At 41.6% G+C, this 15,846-nt stretch overlaps 2 protein-coding genes across 2 annotated transcripts; both read left to right on the top strand.

Moving 5' to 3' along the window:
- The first annotated feature begins 77 nt into the window (after nucleotides 1–77).
- kat2a (K(lysine) acetyltransferase 2A) lies at nucleotides 78–9,580 on the top strand. The gene is made up of 18 exons (XM_072369357.1): nucleotides 78–366; nucleotides 653–776; nucleotides 1,390–1,535; nucleotides 1,704–1,793; nucleotides 1,884–2,065; nucleotides 2,155–2,346; nucleotides 2,706–2,812; nucleotides 3,943–4,047; nucleotides 4,662–4,798; nucleotides 5,566–5,774; nucleotides 5,848–5,974; nucleotides 6,156–6,266; nucleotides 6,348–6,491; nucleotides 6,584–6,698; nucleotides 6,789–6,825; nucleotides 7,342–7,405; nucleotides 7,495–7,579; nucleotides 7,724–9,580. Exons 1-18 carry the CDS (start codon nucleotides 94–96, stop codon nucleotides 7,915–7,917), a joined length of 2,442 nt encoding a protein of 813 aa, XP_072225458.1. The 5' UTR covers nucleotides 78–93; the 3' UTR covers nucleotides 7,918–9,580.
- Nucleotides 9,581–10,936: 1,356 nt separating this feature from the next.
- On the top strand, nucleotides 10,937–15,565 carry dhx58 (DEXH (Asp-Glu-X-His) box polypeptide 58). The gene is made up of 12 exons (XM_072369358.1): nucleotides 10,937–11,201; nucleotides 11,294–11,543; nucleotides 11,664–11,868; nucleotides 11,957–12,147; nucleotides 12,249–12,362; nucleotides 12,465–12,597; nucleotides 13,198–13,383; nucleotides 13,505–13,755; nucleotides 13,848–14,159; nucleotides 14,244–14,434; nucleotides 14,530–14,629; nucleotides 14,724–15,565. Exons 2-12 carry the CDS (start codon nucleotides 11,367–11,369, stop codon nucleotides 14,910–14,912), a joined length of 2,049 nt encoding a protein of 682 aa, XP_072225459.1. The 5' UTR covers nucleotides 10,937–11,201; nucleotides 11,294–11,366; the 3' UTR covers nucleotides 14,913–15,565.
- Nucleotides 15,566–15,846: the final 281 nt, after the last annotated feature.

The following is a 15,846-nucleotide window of genomic DNA, read 5'->3' as shown; positions in this document are numbered from 1 at the left end:
TTTGACGCGTATATGTTAAATGTCTACCGCTAACGTTACTACGATGTGGGTCCCTTAAATCTATTTTTTTCTGACAGTACTTGAAAGCATCAAATGAGCTACACGGCAGCGGAGGAAGTCAGGATAAGCAGCAGCGTGGATATGTCTGACCCGGCGGCTCAGGCCTTGCAACCCCGGCATCTCCAAGCCCAGTCGACTGGGTCCGCGGGGTCCAGTTCTGCTGCGACAGGCTCCGGGCCAGGAAACAGCGACCCGGCCAGACCAGGACTGAGCCAGCAACAACGTGCAAGCCAAAAGAAAGCTCAAGTCCGAGCTTTCCCACGAGCGAAAAAGCTCGAGAAACTTGGCGTATTCTCCGCATGCAAGGTAGCTAATATAGCTAGCCAAAGTTCACAACAACAAAGCACTCTTCGGGTAGTATTAGACTTAGTAGTAGTAATTATGAACACAAACTAGTGGCACGCAACGGAACATAGTTATTAACTTTTGTAGCTAGCTGCCTCGGCTGTAAAAATGATATTTAAATTGATCACAAATCTGTAAATATGCACTACTCATCAGCTAGCTTACTCGATTAGTCATTCATTTACACAAACCCCGCATATGTGATGCTGTTTATATCGCTTATATGCATTGTCATGCTTATTTTTAGGCTAATGACACATGTAAGTGCAATGGATGGAAAAACCCGAATCCACCATCAGCCACACGTATGGATCTGCAGCAGCAAGCAGCCAGCCTGAGCGAGTCCTGCCGCAGCTGTGGACATGCTCTGGGTACAAAATAACCAAAATCCACATACACTCCCGTTCACCCAAGCCTTTTTTTCGAACAGAAAATACATATTTATTACTTGAGGCATTCGGGGAGATTTAAGATCACAGCTTTCCACGTATTGTAGACTCAAAATATGATCGATTGAATTTGTTATTAATCAAGCTAAACACGAGTGTTTCACTGAAGTTTGCAGGTATCTGTAGATTCTTTCTTAATTTCAGGTCCAGACTGGCTGTCCTGGATCACTCCAAGACTTCCAGAATTTTTTTCTAGACAAAATACATGCTGTAATTGTTGTAAACCCAGTAAATGTAAACGTTGACATTCTGAGGTCTTTGTAAAAAGGCTCAGATGTCACATATATGAGACCTTATATAAATAGCTGTGTAACTTTCTTAATTATGTCCTGCAAATTCAATTCAGCACACATGAACTCAAAGAAGCAGAAGCATCTAAAATAAAATAAAAAACGCACTGGTAGAAACTGGATTCAACAATCATAAATTTCATGTACGATACATGTCTTCCATAAAGCAAAATGTGGAAACCATGGCTACCTCCTGTTGTGGCCAGCTGTGTATATTGATGTTTTCTTTGATACCTCATTTACAGCTGATCATGTGTCCCATCTGGAGAATGTGTCTGAGGATGAGATCAACAGGCTTTTGGGGATGGTGGTTGATGTGGAGAACCTTTTTATGTCCGTACACAAAGAGGAGGACACTGATACTAAACAAGTGTACTTCTACCTTTTCAAGGTTGGCAAAAGTTTTATCTCGGTGCTGTGTGACAAAGAGAACATATCAGCCAATCAAGGCACGCCCATGCGCATGACGGTATCAGTTTTTTAGGAAAGCCCTGTTTAAAACGGGTTAAGAAGAAAATCTATCTTATCTTGTTCTTCACTTCTCTCCTCTTCCTGTAAGCTCTTGAGAAAATGCATCCTACAGATGAGCCAGCCGGTTGTAGAGGGGTCTCTTGGAAGTCCACCTTTTGAAAAGCCCAACATCGAGCAGGTGAACATGGAAGTTCTAACCTCTTTAGCACATCACTGTATTCATCAGAACAAAGTCCTTTACTGATCTTGTCTTTCTGTTGTTCTGCAGGGAGTTTTGAATTTTGTTCAATATAAATTCAGCCACCTTGCACCAAAGGAGAGGCAGACCATGTTTGAACTGTCAAAGATGTTTCTTTTATGTCTGAATTACTGGAAGCTTGAGACACCAACGCAGTATCGTCAGCGTACCCAGAAAGATGACGGGACAGCATACAAAGTGGACTACACCAGGTGTGTGCATGTGTTATTAAGTAAAGCAGGAACTTGTGTTTACTTTTAATGTTTCTGTGCTAAATTCAGTTTTTTCATTTGATTGGCAGGTGGCTGTGCTACTGCCACGTTCCACAAAGTAACGACAGTCTACCACGCTATGAAACCACTCAGGTGTTCGGCCGAAACTTACTTAAGTCTATCTTCACTGTTACCCGACGTCAGCTTCTGGAGAAGTTCAGAGTGGAGAAGGATAAACTGCTGCCAGAGAAACGCACCCTTATCCTCACGCACTTCCCCAAGTACGGGCTCGTAACGTTTGATGATAATGACCTGATGGCATGTTGTGGGGAATTGGGCTGGGCTAACTTGGACTTGGGGTAGTTGCTGTGCCCATCCTGTATCAGGCTGTTTGGTGAGGGTGCGGTGGAGTGGATGGGCCTGGGTTCTGAGGGTGGTTATGCCTGCATCTCTGCTGGGGCCTGGTTTTGTCTTGGTGTGTGAGACTATGATTATAAGTCTAAACTTACAGTTTTTTTTTTAAAAGATTGGAATTATGTTACACAATTGTGGGTTGTGTGACATGAGTCGATTGATTATTGAATATGTATCTTCATCTTTTGTAGATCTGCTTGTTACATTTATGAATGCTTGTTACCAGGTTCTTGTCGATGCTTGAGGAGGAAATCTATGGTGAGAATTCACCCATATGGGAGGCGGACTTCACCATGCCTGCTTCTGACGGGACACAGCTGGGACATCAGACAGGTGAGGCAGGAGGATAGTCCAAGTTTTACTCATTAACACTGGAGACTTTCAGAAGAAAGTAAGGACAGTTTAGTCTAGACTTCTTCTGCAGCTACACATTTCACAGCGAGAGGCTTTCTGCTGGAGAGGTCTCTCATGGCTGGAAATGTGAGGAAAAGGATGCGGGGGAACCTCTGTCTATAGCGCACTGAAGCAAGACATGAAATTAGGCTGTAGATATCGCTGTCTTTTCTTCACAACACCTTGAGAAACGCAGATAAGGCTCCTTGTAGTTTTGACATACTTTGTGTGTTTGTGCATATATACACACAATAGGAAGGAGCAGGTAGTGAGCTGCATACAGGTCAGCAGGAAGGAGAATGCAGGAGCAACGCTTAGCAGCATCTGCACACATTTGCTCCCACACAGGCGATCATAAGAGCTTGAATAAGGGCAACTGGACTTCGGTGAATGATCTGCAATATTAGTTGCGATGTTGGCACAATGTCTCACCCGCTGATGTTCTGAAGGGTTTTTACTGGGGGGCATGGTGCAAAATCTCTGCTGAAAGTCTGGAGCAACTGAGTGGATGTTTGAACATGCTCCCTCCGGAATGTCTCTGGAACATTTTAACTCAGGTGCATGTGTGAAAATGACTGTAGACATTAATAAATGTGAAGTCATAACCTGACAAATGACTTGTACGATAAAAACATATGATTTAAGCTCTTACACGGGTTTTTGGATGAGTTGCATATCGCCTTTCGTCCACATGTAAACGCAGTTTTTAGGCACTGAAATGGAACACTCAGGGTCAAGATTTGGACGACTGTAATGTTTATGTGGACTGAAAAAACAGGGCTTTGGCCCAAACGTCAACTCGATCTTTTCGGTGTAGCGTTAAAAATATGCAGTGCTGTGCCTTTTTGTTTCTGCAGCGAGTTGGCCAAATACATGATTTACACATGGAAATATATGTCCTGAATTAATTCTAGTGGCTCAACTGTAGAAAACCCAGTGGAAGAATATTTAGTTCAAAGTTAAAACAGAAACAGTAATTACTTTCAGTTCATGTGATGGCTTCCAGCTGTTTTTTTGTCGTCTCTGTTGTGTGGTGTGTAATTTGGTGTACTCTGTCACTGTCTTTGCAGTTATCAGTCCTGCTTCGGTGTCTGGCTCTCCTGCTCTGTCCAAGTGTCTGAGCAGCAGCTCCACTCTGGGCACCGTGGACACGGGAGGTGTGGAGCCCATCAAAGGTCTGCGGCCATTTCTCGCCTGTTTTAATTCCCCTTAGTTTTTTCTAGTGGCTCGAGGCAAAGTGTCATATGTTTCTTGCTGTGAAGTATCTCTACAAAGAGTTGTGTAACACTAAAATCCACGAAGCACCCAGCACATTTATGGCAACGTACTTCAGTACAAATGTGCTTATTTAAAGTTCTCAATCAGGAAGTAAGTGCTATAAGAGCACAGTGAGCTATATCCTTTTGATGCAAAGGGGTTTCATGATCGTGAAAAACAAAGAGAAAATTGGTTGATATTCAGTTGAAAATGAACATACAAACTATGACAAAGGGGTCTGATCTGTGAATGTGTGTATGTAGTTTTTAAAAAGTTCATCTATTTATTTTTTGTGATCAGTGAAAATAACACTTTTTGCTTCAAATCAGCCAAATTGCCACCAAACTCCTTTTCAATTTGGCTAAATTCCATTCCATCCATTCTTTCTATTCAGGTGTCATTATCTAAGGCAGAAAACTGCGGCATAGTGACAGTAAAACCTTAAATGTGGAGAAAAAAAGGGTGAAAATATGGCTTTTTTCTTGGTTTGAATCCAGCTGTTTTGATCTGACAAATGTCACCCTCTTTTCAGGGGAAAAACGTAAACTTCCAGAGGCGTTGACACTGGAGGATGCCAAGCGGATCCGTGTGATGGGAGACATTCCCATGGAGCTGGTCAATGAAGTCATGATGACAATCACCGACCCCGCTGCTATGCTTGGACCAGAGGTCTGTTAACATCCACCTCTTTCCTTTAATCTGAACACATTGCTTGTAATAGCTGAATGAGCAGCCCGGTCACCGGAACGTTTTTCCTTTCTTTTACTGTCGTGGGCAATATTTTAGCCTGCAGAACAATAATACACCAAGGTCAACAGGCACCAACAAGACTGCAGCACAAAACCTTTCCGAATCTTGGGTTTACAAATGAATAAGATCCTTAGATGTGACACCTAAAGCTGACCCAGTGCCTGCCATCATGTTGAGGTTTTCTATCCTCTGTTTTCTAACTCAAAGCAGAAGTGAAATTATCTTGCTCAGTTTACTGGATATGGGAGTGGTGCAGAGATCAGAGGGTTGCTTTTCTTAACGCAATAATTAATCTATCTGGTCTCGTCGGTTAGATCTTCTGTGTGCTGTGGCTTTCTTTGTATTTGACTTGGCATGTCTAAAGAATGTCCTGAGGAATTTTAAGAAGAACAAAAATCACCCATGTCTAAAAAAAACAAAAAAAACACAAAGCTGTGGGGTTTTTTTACGTTGTAAATCTGTGAAGTTGTGCTCAGTGTCTGACCACTTGTTCAGGTGGAAGCGATGCGTATGGCTCATTACAAAGTTGGGACCCCATATTCTTCTTTATTAATCAATGTTTACCATCTGGTAATCCATTTCCAGTTTCAGCAGTTTGTTTTCATTCTTGGTGCTTTACTTTTCAATTATTTTTCTTTGAACTTAACTGTTAAATAGGAGGTCTAACAGGTTGTTTGTGTCTCTAGACTAATCTGCTGACACCTAACGCTGCTCGTGATGAGACTGCCAGGTTGGAGGAGAGGCGGGGCATCATTGAATTCCATGTCATTGGAAATTCCCTCTCCCAGAAGTCAAACAAGAAGATCCTGATGTGGCTGGTCGGCCTGCAGAATGTCTTTTCTCATCAATTACCTCGTATGCCCAAAGAGTACATCACACGACTGGTGTTTGACCCGTAAGTAGGTGTCCTCGGAGGTGTTGCTCTGTCCAGTTCCTGCACCCTGTCCTGACATCTTCACTTTTCACAGGAAGCACAAAACTCTTGCTCTCATCAAAGATGGCCGCGTCATTGGAGGCATCTGTTTTAGGATGTTCCCCACTCAGGGCTTCACAGAGATCGTCTTCTGTGCCGTCACATCCAACGAGCAAGTTAAGGTACATAATGCCCATTTATACGAAGGCTTTTACTCCACGTTTCTTTTTACCCCACACACACCTAAGACGTACCTCTTGTTAGACAAAAAAAAAAAGGCTATGACATTTGGAAAGATCAAAACAAATGTGTGTTTTAGAAATAGCGTTCATGTTGTTGTTTCTCTGGTTTCTCCAATGTAAGGGCTACGGTACCCACCTGATGAACCACCTGAAGGAGTACCACATCAAACACAACATCCTCTATTTCCTCACTTATGCAGACGAGTATGCTATTGGCTACTTCAAGAAGCAGGTACTGCAGACTTGACCTGAGCATTATATGCGCCTCTGTCCTCCCCCGCCTCTTCTCCTTAAAGATTTTTTTCCCTTGTAGGGGTTTTCCAAAGACATCAAAGTGCCCAAGAGTCGATACCTGGGATATATCAAAGACTACGAAGGAGCGACCCTGATGGAGTGCGAGCTGAACCCCAGAATCCCCTATACTGAGCTTTCTCATATCATTAAGAGACAGAAAGAGGTACGTGAGGAAATATCCTTGTTACAGCTTAGACCTGTTTTTGTAAGTGTGTGGGCCTTTATCATCTCATAATTCTGACATTGTCATAACAGATTATTAAGAAGCTAATTGAGAGGAAACAGAGTCAGATCAGAAAGGTTTACCCAGGCCTCACCTGCTTCAAAGAAGGAGTGCGACAGATCCCGGTAGAGAGCATCCCAGGCATAAGTGAGTGTTTGGTTTGTTCACGTTGAAAAATAGAATTTCACCCTATATCATCATATTACTAACAAGGTCTTTTTTTTTTCTTTTTCCCAGGAGAAACAGGCTGGAAACCCAGTAACAAGGACAAAGGGTAAACACTCAAACTCTCCTACAGGCTTGATTTGATGTATGCATGTGAAATTTTCCACTTTCTGTGTATTTCAGTCTAAAAGAATACTGTCAACCTTGTGTAAACTGTAATAGGAGCAAGTTTGTTTTTGCAAAGAGGGCAAAACCTCCCACAGATGATAGAATAGCTGGCCTGTCACACAAAGCCTAATCATCCCTACAAGAAAGCTCAATGATTTTCAGTCAACACAGTACTGTTCTGATTCCCCGTGTGTGTGCTTTCACCTTTAAGCTGTGAGCAACCCATTGTTTTCATATAGTTTAATTTCATCATAATTTAAAAAAGTACGTTGCTCTGCAGAATTTTAACAGATGCCCTGCATTAAAATATGTTGGTTTAAAAGGAGAACAAGCAACAAGCCTATACTATAGCTACAAATGAATCTATTCAGCAGTACTGCACAGTTTCTGGGTTTTAATCTTTGTTTTTAAGTCTTTATGTAATCAGTCGCTTGTTGGTGATTGAAACGATTTGCAGGAAAGAGGTGAAGGATCCTGATGTACTTTACAACATGCTGAAGAACCTCCTGGCCCAGATAAAGGTATGGGTCACCAGTTGACACCTGAGAAGAACACTACTATAGTAATAAGCACTTGGACTCATGGGGACTTTGTTCTGCCTCCTGAATAGACTCATCCTGATGCCTGGCCCTTCATGGAACCAGTGAAGAAATCCGAAGCTCCAGATTATTATGAGATCATCCGCTTTCCCATTGGTTAGTCAGCATTTTCTCTGATAAGACATCAGCTCCACCTATTATTGATACTTCTAGCTTTTCTGGGCATTCAAGTGTCCATTGTTTTAAATGTTTGTTCGATAAAGATTGCTGTTTTTCTTTCCTAATTTTTTGTCCACACAGACCTGAAGACCATGACGGAGAGACTCAAGAACAGATATTACGTGACCAAGAAGCTCTTTATTGCAGACCTGCAGCGAATCATCACCAACTGCCGCGAGTACAACCCTCCAGACAGCGAGTACTGCAAGTGTGCCAACACCTTGGAGAAGTTCTTCTACTTCAAATTGAAAGATGGAGGTCTGATCGAAAAATAAACACCAAGATAAAGCAGATCACGGGCGGGAAAAATGCTAGCTGCTGTTCAACCAGATATACGGGATGAATTTTACAAGGGAGTTGCAGAACTTAAAACAAAAAGATAAGTCAGTTGAGCATTACAAGTGTTCAAATGAACTCTGCTTAAAGTTATCTTCTGACATTTTCTCTTTTGCAGTTCTCAGTGGGGGAATAATCAGCATTACACACGTTTCATTGAGTGTACCAAAGTTTCAGGTCCAAGTTGTAAAACTGCTTCTCTTCTTATAATTTATAGTATGATTGATCCATTTTTGGTGGTAGTTGTTTATTCTAGTTTATTCGGTTTAAAACGAATCACGGGAGTCAGCGTACACGTAGTTATTTCACAAAAAACTGGACCTCGGGACCTAAAGCCATGTTGCCTTCCGTTTCTGACAGACACTTGAACATCCAGCCGACTTCATGGGTGCGAGGATAAATGTTCTGAGAGGTGAATACAAATGTTTTTGAGAGTGGAGCAATGCTTTGCAGATATGTACTGAGATACTTTTGTCAGTACGTTGGTGAGAAATGAATCGAACAAATGTTGCCCAGGTATGAGGAGAAAAGTTGTATTTGTGTGTTTTTGCCCTTAAAAGTGAGTTTTTGTTTAGTTCGAGTGTGAAATGGTTAATTTTACTGTTAATCAGGGCAATTGTCATTTTCACGTTTACTCCAAAAACAAACCAAAATTGCAGGTAAAGAGAAGGTGTTGGCTACACTTCTAAGCACAGCTTGTGCTGGACTGGGCATCAAATTTCAGCTTCTGTGTGCCAAATTGAACAATGTCCCAGTTGTTAATTTCAAGGAAACAATGGTGTCATGTTGATAAAACATTACTTATTCATACAAAAAAAGCTCAGCATTCCACTGGCAAGGTTTTATTCCAGACCATTAACCACAAAGTCACGTTTAGTGGAGCTCTTACCATGCCTGCAGTGGGTAACTGCAGGTGTTGGCACTGATTTCTCCCTGTAGTACTGTCACTTTTTCGATATACATGCTAAGAAGTTCAGTGTTTTGTGTACAGCCACATAGTTTTTGTGGTGGTTCAGTGTTCACAGATTAGTTTTTTGTGAAAACACAGACATGGTGGGCAGAAGCTGACCAACAGCATATGTAAAGGGGTCGTCTTTGGTTTATTTATCACATCACACTGTACACAAGCTGAAATGGATATTAATGCATGACAGACAGTTTACAATTTGTATTTATAAAATATCTGAATTTATTGTTTCAGTTTTTACATTTTCTTTTATATAATCTGTTCATTCATTCAGAACGTTACTTGTTCTGCAGTCGGTGTCAAAGTGCTTCCTGAGATGCATCCACTTCTTTCAGGGGAGTAATTGTCGATTGGTTGATTCAGCTTGTTGAATGTTTCGTTGACACTGTTGTATATTTGTGTGTATGTGTGTGAGAATATCCTTATTTTGTATTTGAATGGTGACCAGCTTTGATTGGTGACGTGACATCATTGTTGCATTCTTCAGGGTCGTCAGTAATTTAGTTCACCTTAAATCCGCCTTTGCTGCATTTCAGATTCTCTGAAAAGGTCAGTCAAACTGTCGAGTTACGGTATAAATGCCATTAACTGTAACACTGTCTATGTCAATAAATAGTTTTTCTCTTTCTTTTTAAGACCGTTGTTTTATGTGCAGGTGATTTCCAGCCTTTCAGGTAACTGACTCACTTAATTGTTGCTTTGAGGAAAATAAAATGAGTCACTTAAAGTTGAGTCCTGTCAAAAGTAGATTTGTGGCCTCAGAATTTCCAACTAAAGAAAATAAAAACCACGCAGAGAAGTAATCTTTATGTGGAACTTTAACACTGAGCAGTGTAACCAGCATTATTTCAACCATTCTATAGGTCTATGTAGGACGCATAAATCCTCGTGATTATCCTTAAAATCGGGTCTATAAAAACCTAGTCGACCCCCAAAAATATGTTTATTTGTATTTGAATGATTAGGAACTGTTTCTTTGCGAGTAGTATCTTATGGACCACTTTTCTTTTTCGTGCCAAGAAGTACTGTTACTGCTTTGTTTATGTGTGTGTTGCAACTACTGTGCTGCTGTAGGCATAAGTTTCGCTTTCCTGATGTGATTTAAACAGGCAGGGCCCATTTAGGGAGAAGTCGGAAGTGATCTTGTCCTTTGTTATAGCCCCTACTGGCAACCAAATATACAGTTTGAGACACATGTCACATCGTGTGTGAGTTTTGTTCGGGTTCCTGGGAGACGCCCTGTGAGTGAAGTCTGTGTAACTGCATAAGTGTAACTTCCTGTCATTCTTACCGTCAATACTGTCAAATGACTGATCCAAATAGTTTCAACCCTATCTAAAACCACAACAGTAGTCTTTGAGTTCTAGTTTTAGGACTCTAAAGGTTTTCTATCTGTTGTAAATCACCTAAGCTGGTACATTTTATAGTAGTTTGCTTCTTTACCTCCAGCTATTCTGATTCATTCTGTGTGCAGGTGATCATTTACCAGAGTGTACATGAGGATGTTCAATCTATTCAGTATATGTTTCTTTTCAGTCAGCTAGCGATAGTTAATCTGATGTGACTTTATTTCTGTGTGATTCTCCATTTGTTTCTGACACATTTCTACATATTCATTGCTTATGCTTATATAATATTTTTTTACATTTGTTATATTACTCTTTATGTATAGAATCATACCTAAGATATTATCCTTTATACAAGTTCTGATTGGATATTCCCATAACTGGTTGCTGCAAAGCTTCAAGAATTATTATCTAATTCCTATAAGAGAATATGTATGTATGAATGATCTAATATACAGTCCTGGGGGTTTCAGGCATGAGAACCAACAAGCTCTAAGTTTTGCTTTCCTGTTGCAACACGAAGAAGGGCCCAGTTAGGGCACATGTGAAAACCCAGGACATTTTCAGTACTCAGAACGCTGAAGCTTCATGCCACTAATGGAATTAATATGAATAGAATGTTTAACATACAGGGATTGGACGAAGCTTTATGTGAAAGTTTTCACATTTTTGGGTCCAGTTTGTTCAGGATTCCCTTGCAGCTGCATAATGTCAACTAAGTGTTGCCCCTCCAGAGACTCCCTCAGCAGGGCCACATGTCTGAAGTCTCGTGAGCTTTACTTTCGTTTTCCAGTTTCAGCGTCACACAGCTGATCACAGCAGAGTTTAAAACCAAACCATCTGCACTGTGCAGGGATAGAAGGGAAGGAGAAGCTGAGCACACCTCGCAGATCTGTATTACAGCCGACTGGTGAGTTTAAAAGGCTACTTTACTTTTCAACACTAAACAGCTCACTTATCCTGCATGGCTCTTACACAAAATGCTTTATTCTTTTATTTCAGAGCCCTGTTCTGACCTAGCATATCTTTTTGGTCAGTTTGAGAGAATAATTTGGTGACAGGTGGACAGTGCAGGATGGCGGAATTCAAGCTGCGTTCTTACCAGGAAGAAGTGGTTGAAAGAGCGCTCAAGAGAGAAAACATAATCATCTGGCTGCCTACGGGTGGAGGAAAGACTCGAGCTGCCGTGTATGTGGCCAAAAGACACCTTGAGACCACAGCGAATGCTAAAGTGATGGTCCTGGTAAACAAGGTACACAAAACAAAACAGTTTTGGGAATAATAGAACAATATGAACACCTTTTTTGGACAATTTTTTTAACTATCCTGAGGGTCATTATATGCAATGGTTCTGATACCTTCTCTACTGTAGGTTCACCTTGTCGACCAACATTACACCAAAGAGTTCAATCCTCACCTGGGTGATAGCTATAAACTTGCGAAGGTCAGTGGAGAGAGTGAAGAGAAGGATTTCTTTGGAAAAGTGGTGAAGGACAAAGACGTGATCATCTGCACAGCACAGATCCTGTATAACGCTCTGTTTAACAAGGAGGAAACGAAACACGCAGAGCTCTCAGGTCAGTGAAAGGGACTTTAAACCTCCCTGATCATGCTGTTGTGATAGAAAGACAAACTGAGAAATGATGCGTTCACTGTTCTTCACAGATATTACTTTACTGATAATTGATGAGTGTCACCACACCCACAAGGAGTCGGCCTACAACAAAGTAATGAGATGCTACGTGGAGAAAAAACTGAAAGGAGAAAGACCATTACCACAGATTCTGGGTCTCACAGCATCACCGGGGACAGGGGGTGCAAGGACCCTGGAAAATGCTGTGGAGCACGTCCTGCAGGTCAGTTTGATTTTGCATTCAGGATTTAAAATCATCTATCGCTACTTTCTGCCCCCACAGGCTCTGTCCTCTCACCATCATAGTTTTTCTCTCTTTTTCAGATCTGTGCCAACTTGGACTCGGCCATCGTCTCAACTAAAAACTATGTCCCTGAACTGAAGGAGAAGGTACCCAGGCCCATCAAGACCTTTGACATTGTGGAGAAAAGACATGCAGTAAGTAACATTTGTGGAAGTTTTGAGAATTCAAGAAGCAGAATCAAGAAGAGAAGCTCTGTTAACTGAATGACATGACAATGCTGACTCTTTCTCTTTTAGGATCCATTTGGAGATCATCTGAAATGGATGATGCAGCTGATCCACGACTTCATGAACCTTCCTCGTGACGTTAAGCTGAGAGAGTGTGGTACACAAGAATATGAGGCGGATGTGGTGATTCTTGAGCAGCGAGGTAAGAACATTGGGCCTTTTTATGAACACGAACACGCCACATCAGACTCAACAAACGCTCTTAACTTCGGAAAAAGTGTGTAAACGACCTGCGTAAATGATAAATGCCACCCGTGCGTATTTAAGTGCACGTGCACGAGGATAGTATATTTGCATACTCCATGCCTCAAATAATACCATATAAGGCTACGCTTACTCTCTCCTGTGCCAGGGAGTGTTGAGTCAGTCGAGAGGCGGGGTACACCTTGGACAGGTGGCCAGTCCATCACATGGTGCCTTGTTATGTACAGAGTCAACTTAACCTTCAGCTAGTGTATCATTTAAGTCAAACAGAATAACGTCAGCATAATTATGGGGTATAATGTATATATCTATTTATCATTGCTTTGAAACTGCTTCGACAGGTCTGGATCACTGTAAATTCTGTTTGTACGGTTCTTGCATGAGGCCCATTATTTTATCTTTATTCGTATTATTGTTCGAATGTTTTGAGCGTGCTGACTCGGGATTGAGAGATAATTACACCCTGAGACATTGTGACAGCTGTGGTATTCAAATTCAATGCCTCTGTTGACGTTTGTTGCTTTTTCTGTTGAACTAGGAGTTAAAGAGAACAGCAGACTGATGGCACAATGTGCGCTCCACCTCAGACAGTACAATGATGCCCTGCTCATCAATGACACTCTGCGAATGATGGATGCCTATGGCTCCCTGGAGGACTACTACAACACCAAGTTCACCACAGCCATTGATGGAACAGACTTTTTCCTGCTGGGCCTTTTCCAAGGTGGGAGTTCAGACATTTTAATTTCTCATCTCCAGCCGAATTAATTCAATTAATATTTTATCCAACAATGACATTGGAATTGTTGTAAAGAAAATGAACAGTCAGTATCTCTCTCATGCAGAGAATCAAGTGGAGCTGAAGAAACTTGCATCAAATACTCTTTTTGAGAACCCAAAGATGGGCAAACTTGAGAGCACCCTGCTAAGACAGTTCAGTCCAAGTGTGCAATCAAGGGGAATCCTCTTTTGTAAAACACGGAAGAGCACCCATTGCCTAAATGACTGGGTACTCAAAAACAGTGCCTTGCGGTCAGCTGGCATCAAGGCAGCCATCCTCACTGGGGCTGGCAATGGCATCACATACATGACACAGGTGTGTGGATAAAGTCTTCACCAATGATCCTCACATTATTTGTGCTCAGTAACAGCTCGTCTACATGCTTTTATTTCCATACCTTGTTGCAGCACGAGCAGGCAGACACAATCCGCAATTTCCGCAACGGTACTCTCAACCTCCTGATCTCCACTAGCGTGGCTGAAGAAGGTCTTGACATCCCTGAATGCAACCTGGTGGTGCGCTATGGACTGCTTACAAATGAGATTGCCCAGCAGCAGGCCAGTGGACGTGCCCGAGCAAGCGATAGCCAGTATTCTGTGGTGGCTCAGGCAGGGGGGCGGGAGGTCCGTCGAGAGAAAATGAACGAATATCTGGAGGAGCTGACTGGACAAGCCATTGCTGAGGTCCAAAAAATGAATCAGCGGGAGTTTCACAGAAGGGTGAGAGAGGTGCTGTACTCTATCCACCCTTATTGCTCTCTCTCACTGCTTTGTGTATCTGACTTTATTCTTCTTTGTCTCAAGATAACTGAGCTGCAAACACATGCCATCATTACCAGTAAAGTTTTGGAGAACCACAAAACAGAAAGGAGGGGTCGCTACACTGCTTCCAGTGTCCAGCTCTTGTGTCGAAACTGTTTCAAACCAGTGGCTTCTGGCAGTGACATTAAACTCCTTGACAATACACACTTTGTCAACATCAATCCAGAATTTAAGTGAGTTGTTCTCTTTCTGTGAAGATGCTACAGAGGTATATCCAAGCCCAAGTAAGACCCGTTCCAGTTATAATTCTGTCTTTTATGTGTTTCAGGAAGCATTACAAAGTTGGTGGACAGGTGAATATACCAAAGGATTTTGAGGACTGGGAGCCTGGATGCACAATCATCTGTAATAACGGCCAATGCAACAAGGTACGGTGGGAATTCTGCTGAATAGTGCTATTCATTAATATAGCCGATGATGTTCATGCTCGATTCTAAGTGTTATTTTTGTGTAAATTCACAGGACTGGGGATTTCAGATGAAGTACAAAAAGGTTGTAGTACTGCCGAATATGGCCATTAAGAGCTTTGCCCTTCAGGTGACTCCAGCTGAACGGATGATTGTAAAGAAGTGGAAAGATGTTCCTTTCACTGTTGAAGACTTCAGCTTTGAGGAGTACTGTCAAGAGTATTTGGGTGACTTTCTCGATTGAGACCCAAAAAAGGTTTCTCTGTCCGCTTCCTTATTTTTTATTTTCCCAGTTTTGTTGAAGTTATATAAGGTACACTTTCATTCTATTGGAAGTGCCTAAAATATGAACACAGACTTTTAAAAAATGCACTCCACACGTTCTTATTTGTGCTGGCGGGCCTGTGAGATAACAGCACGTTAAAACCCATTACTCATCGATCATGCTTGAAATTAGCGTGACAGCTTTGTTTATGCCCAAGGTCCTAGCCCAATTTGTATGTTTGATGTGCTCTTCCTCAGCTGCATCTCAAGCCAAGCACAAAGGCAAAGCAAAAAAATGAATTCTGCTGCCACTTCAACCTGAACCATCGTGAGCATCTGTCATGTCATCCAGTCAACATTACTCCACACGTAGCTCTTTAAAAATACTTTTTAATGAAGTAAGATGCGTTGTAAGATGATATTTCTGTTGACGTATACTGTTTTTAAGCTAAAACTAAAGCTGAAAGGATTTATATTCCAGTAAGCATTCCTGTGGAAAGGATTAAGACCACACCTGTATTTGATTGCTTTTATTATCCACTAGGTGGCAGTGTCTGCCAACCAATGATAACCAATTATTCTCATCTGTCTTTGTTACCTCTAACAAATGGTGTGAATAAAGCTGGGACAGAATTTTTATCTGTTGGTTCTTAAACTGAGAGCAGCGAGCTGAGACTTCAGCTGTGATTCTGAATACCAAAATGTGCTGTAAACATTGAGATGAGGACAGACACATCTGCCACTTAATGGTCACAGTAACCAAACTGTGCTGGTCTATACTTTCTTTGTGGGTTTAAAATTCAAACTGAACATTTAAAGTTAAATGCTTGATTGATGTAGCTGCTTGTGCACCACTGAGTCACTATAATGTGTTTCAGTTTGAATTATTTTACAATCCATACATTGGATTGTAA

This window comes from Leuresthes tenuis, unplaced genomic scaffold (assembly GCF_036924035.1).
Source record: "Leuresthes tenuis unplaced genomic scaffold, fLeuTen1.0.hap1 SCAF_17, whole genome shotgun sequence".
In the NCBI taxonomy this organism is placed as follows: Eukaryota; Metazoa; Chordata; class Actinopteri; order Atheriniformes; family Atherinopsidae; genus Leuresthes; species Leuresthes tenuis.
Note: the sequence above shows the minus strand (reverse complement) of the source record. Positions and strands in the feature narration are given on the sequence as shown.

Excerpts from the sequence above, each read along its gene's own strand:
- kat2a (XM_072369357.1), top strand. The coding sequence starts at position 94 with ATGAGCTACACGGCAGCGGAGGAAGTCAGGATAAGCAGCAGCGTGGAT. Across the intron at positions 5,975-6,155 it reads CATCCAACGAGCAAGTTAAG|GGCTACGGTACCCACCTGAT; the intron begins GTACATAATGCC and ends CTCCAATGTAAG. Across the intron at positions 6,826-7,341 it reads CCCAGTAACAAGGACAAAGG|GAAAGAGGTGAAGGATCCTG; the intron begins GTAAACACTCAA and ends AACGATTTGCAG.
- dhx58 (XM_072369358.1), top strand. The coding sequence starts at position 11,367 with ATGGCGGAATTCAAGCTGCGTTCTTACCAGGAAGAAGTGGTTGAAAGA. Across the intron at positions 12,148-12,248 it reads CTGTGGAGCACGTCCTGCAG|ATCTGTGCCAACTTGGACTC; the intron begins GTCAGTTTGATT and ends TCTCTTTTTCAG. Across the intron at positions 12,363-12,464 it reads TTGTGGAGAAAAGACATGCA|GATCCATTTGGAGATCATCT; the intron begins GTAAGTAACATT and ends TTTCTCTTTTAG.